General features: G+C 34.7%; 1 protein-coding gene across 1 annotated transcript; it reads left to right on the forward strand.

The window, feature by feature from the left end:
- Positions 1-1733: 1733 nt before the first annotated feature.
- LOC136979850 (very long chain fatty acid elongase 6-like) lies at positions 1734-2552 on the forward strand. The gene has a single exon (XM_067275873.1). It carries the CDS (start codon positions 1734-1736, stop codon positions 2550-2552), a length of 819 nt encoding a protein of 272 aa, XP_067131974.1.
- Positions 2553-3259: the final 707 nt, after the last annotated feature.

Below are 3259 nucleotides of genomic sequence, written 5' to 3' on the forward strand. Positions count from 1 at the left end.
ATGGCCTTAATGTCAATAATTTAGTGGAATTATGACGCTGGAAGTTAAGTAAGTTTCTCTTTGATTTTCTGAAAGACTGAACATTAGATTGTGGTGCTGGAGGAAGATACTGAAGAGATTCAGTGCTAATGGTTTGTTTCAAGCCTTGCATTGTATTAGAATTAGATGAAGCTAAATCATTAGGGTTGAGCATACAAGAAGAATTACTTTTAGTTTCTTCTGAACTGGAAGAACAACTCTTATTTTCCATACGGCTAGATAAACCACTGCCTAATTTATGGGAACTTTTATGAATACGAATGGAAGAATTCAAGTTATTTACTCCAACTAGTGGTAACAGTCTGCAAGATTCACCAACAATCTCTCTGTCTGGGGAGTTCTCTGACTCACTTGTAATTCTGTTGGACACATTTACAGTTACAGTTTTATTTTCAGGATTTAGAGGAGGTAGTCGTAAATGTTTATCACACAAACTGATATTTTCTGGAATTTTTTCTGATGTTGGTGATTTACTTTTTATTACAGAAGTAACTTGAGCTTTTCTTCTAGATGTTTTTTTAATAGAAAGAGATTGCATTTGTTGCTGTAATAAGGCCATTTTTGTCTAGTTATTTTATTTTCTTTACGTCTTTCTAGTCTCTTCATCCACCTCCTCATCTGTTAAGTTTTTGATGGATGTCTCACTTCTAACTGATCCAGAAAGACGAGAAATATTGCTGTCAGTTCTGTCAATGATAGTATACTGTACATGTGTACTTTGTTACCATCATGAAACACTAAGACAGTTAATGGTCCACTTGATAATTTTTCTGAGATTTCATCACTATTTCCTTCAACGTAATCAGGAATATCTTGAATTTGTCTGCTCTCTACCGACACTCTTCGAGTATTGATTGAGCCACCTCTCATTCCAAGAACCAGTTTTAGCGTTGCACCATCTGTTATACTATAATCCTGCAAGCAAAATTCATCTTCCAACTCTTGAGTCTGCCATATTAAATGTTGCTGAGCAATTGGTATACCTTCTAAATATTGTATTTTAGCTTTAATAGACATGATTGTTGCAAAAGGAGACACTTTCAATTCAAATGCTGCATCCGTCAATGTCTCAACAAATAATTCCATACGATTTTCTGCCATCAGGCAACATAAATGAATGCATATCCAATTATTAGGCCTAATCCCCTTCGATACTTTAATGTTGTTTCTTCCAATTTATGAACAAACGAAAGCATTTGATCGACAAAAACTTGGAGAATTTTTGCAAGTTCTTCCAAACACGAGTAAAGCTTCGACCATTACATTTCACACGTTAAACGACGGATGGGAATTCGGTCGTTATTAATTAGAAAGTAATTATAAGTTAATTGTTTTCTAATTGATAGTTAAGTGCATTAAATTGCAGACAGTGAAAATATGCGGGTATGCCGATTTGTTTTGTATACTTGTTACGCAAAACCGAGACGAAGGAATTGCAATAACGTGAATTATGGAAGCGTAACCAGTAAGATCGTGATTTCTTTAAAGTAATTAAAAATTTAATTGATTGATACTTAAAAATTCAAGCTAGTTGCACCATAATTTCCTACAGTGCACCAGAAAATCCAAACGCATAGTTACCTACGATAAGAGAACAAATACAGAAGCATTTTATTAATAATAAAAAAACGCGTTGAAATTCATCAAACATATCTGCTAATATTAAAATAATTTTTTTTTCAGAATTCTCAACTATGGGAAAAATGAAATCATTCAACAGAAGCAAATCTTTCCCGTCTCCTTATCAATTTGAAACTATTATCTGCGTAGAAGACATAAGACGATTCTATCAGAATTATTGGTATTATTCAGTCTACATTGCCGCTATCTACCTGATAGCTATATATTTACTTCGAGAATATATGAAGACCAGACCTGCCTTCGAACTCAAGCGTGCATCTTTCGTTTGGAATGGTATCCTTGCGCTATATAGTATCATCACGACTATAAGAGGAATTCCAGAAATTCTGTTTGAATTTAGTCATTACCCGTTTTATCATATCGTTTGTGATAAGATGCTTACGGAACAATCTCCACAATTCATATTTTGGGGTACATTATTTCTGTTTTCAAAAGTATGGGAATTGGGAGATACTGTTCTAATTGTACTGAGAAAAAGGAATCTAATGTTTCTGCATTGGTATCATCATGTGGCAACTTTAATTGGAATGTGGTATGCAGCATATAAGGAAGCATCTTTCGGATTTCTACTCGCTTATACAAATGTTTTCGTGCATTCTTTTATGTACAGTTATTTTGCTCTAAAATCAATCGACGTGAAGATTCCTGTTAAATATGCCATGTTCATCACGGCCATTCAAACTTTACAGATGTTATTTGGTGTTCTTCTTTCATTCTGGATATATTGGCTTCACTTAAATAATTATGAATGTGACAGTCCGAAAGATGTTCTCGAAGTCAGTTTCGTAATATATTCCACATATTTGTTGTTATTTAGTTATCTATTTTATGATTCTTACATGAAACCTCGTTCGACAAAAAAATACGAATGAAATCCATGTTACAATCTTGGTTTTAATAACATGTTTATGCATTTAAAATTAAAAATTAATGTATTTCTTTCTTTGTTGACTTAAAGATATCTGAGCTTTAAATAACCATAATAATTACAATTTTAAGATACTTAGATTTATCTTACGCAAACTACGTGTACCTATGCAAATAAAGCTTCAAAGCAAATAGAAGTTTAAAAGGGTTTAATTAATCAATGTTGCATCTAATATTTTCATTGAATCTTTGAAAATATCTGACAAGTTTTTAAAATGTATTCCTCTGTTGCTATTTGATTGTATTTTTTAGTACAGTGTATACAATGGTACAGTAATAGGTGGCCGGATGGCCGAGCGGTCAAGGTAGCAGCCTCCCGTTCTGGGGGATCCGGGTTCGAATCCGAACGGGTCGAAAAATCCCCAGGAATTTTTCGGATATGTCGGATCCCATCCCTCACCACCCTGCCGTCCCATTGTGGGCCTGGCCGAACCCATAATGGGCTTGCAAAAAGAGGTTCTCTTAGTGCTCGCAGGGCGGAAAGAGTTAAAAAAAAAGCGCAATTAAGCCAGTCTTGAAATATCGTCACAACTGTAGGTTCACTGATTCCAAATCGGAAACTTTAATAACAAGTCTTAACAAATTGTTTCCTCACTCAAAGGGTAAATCCCACTGGAGCTATTCTTTCGGAAGGTAGCAGGCCCCGGGGCGT

The sequence above is a fragment of the Centruroides vittatus genome, unplaced genomic scaffold (genome assembly GCF_030686945.1).
Source record: "Centruroides vittatus isolate TY-2023 unplaced genomic scaffold, ASM3068694v2 contig_651, whole genome shotgun sequence".
NCBI classification, from domain to species: domain Eukaryota; kingdom Metazoa; phylum Arthropoda; class Arachnida; order Scorpiones; family Buthidae; genus Centruroides; species Centruroides vittatus.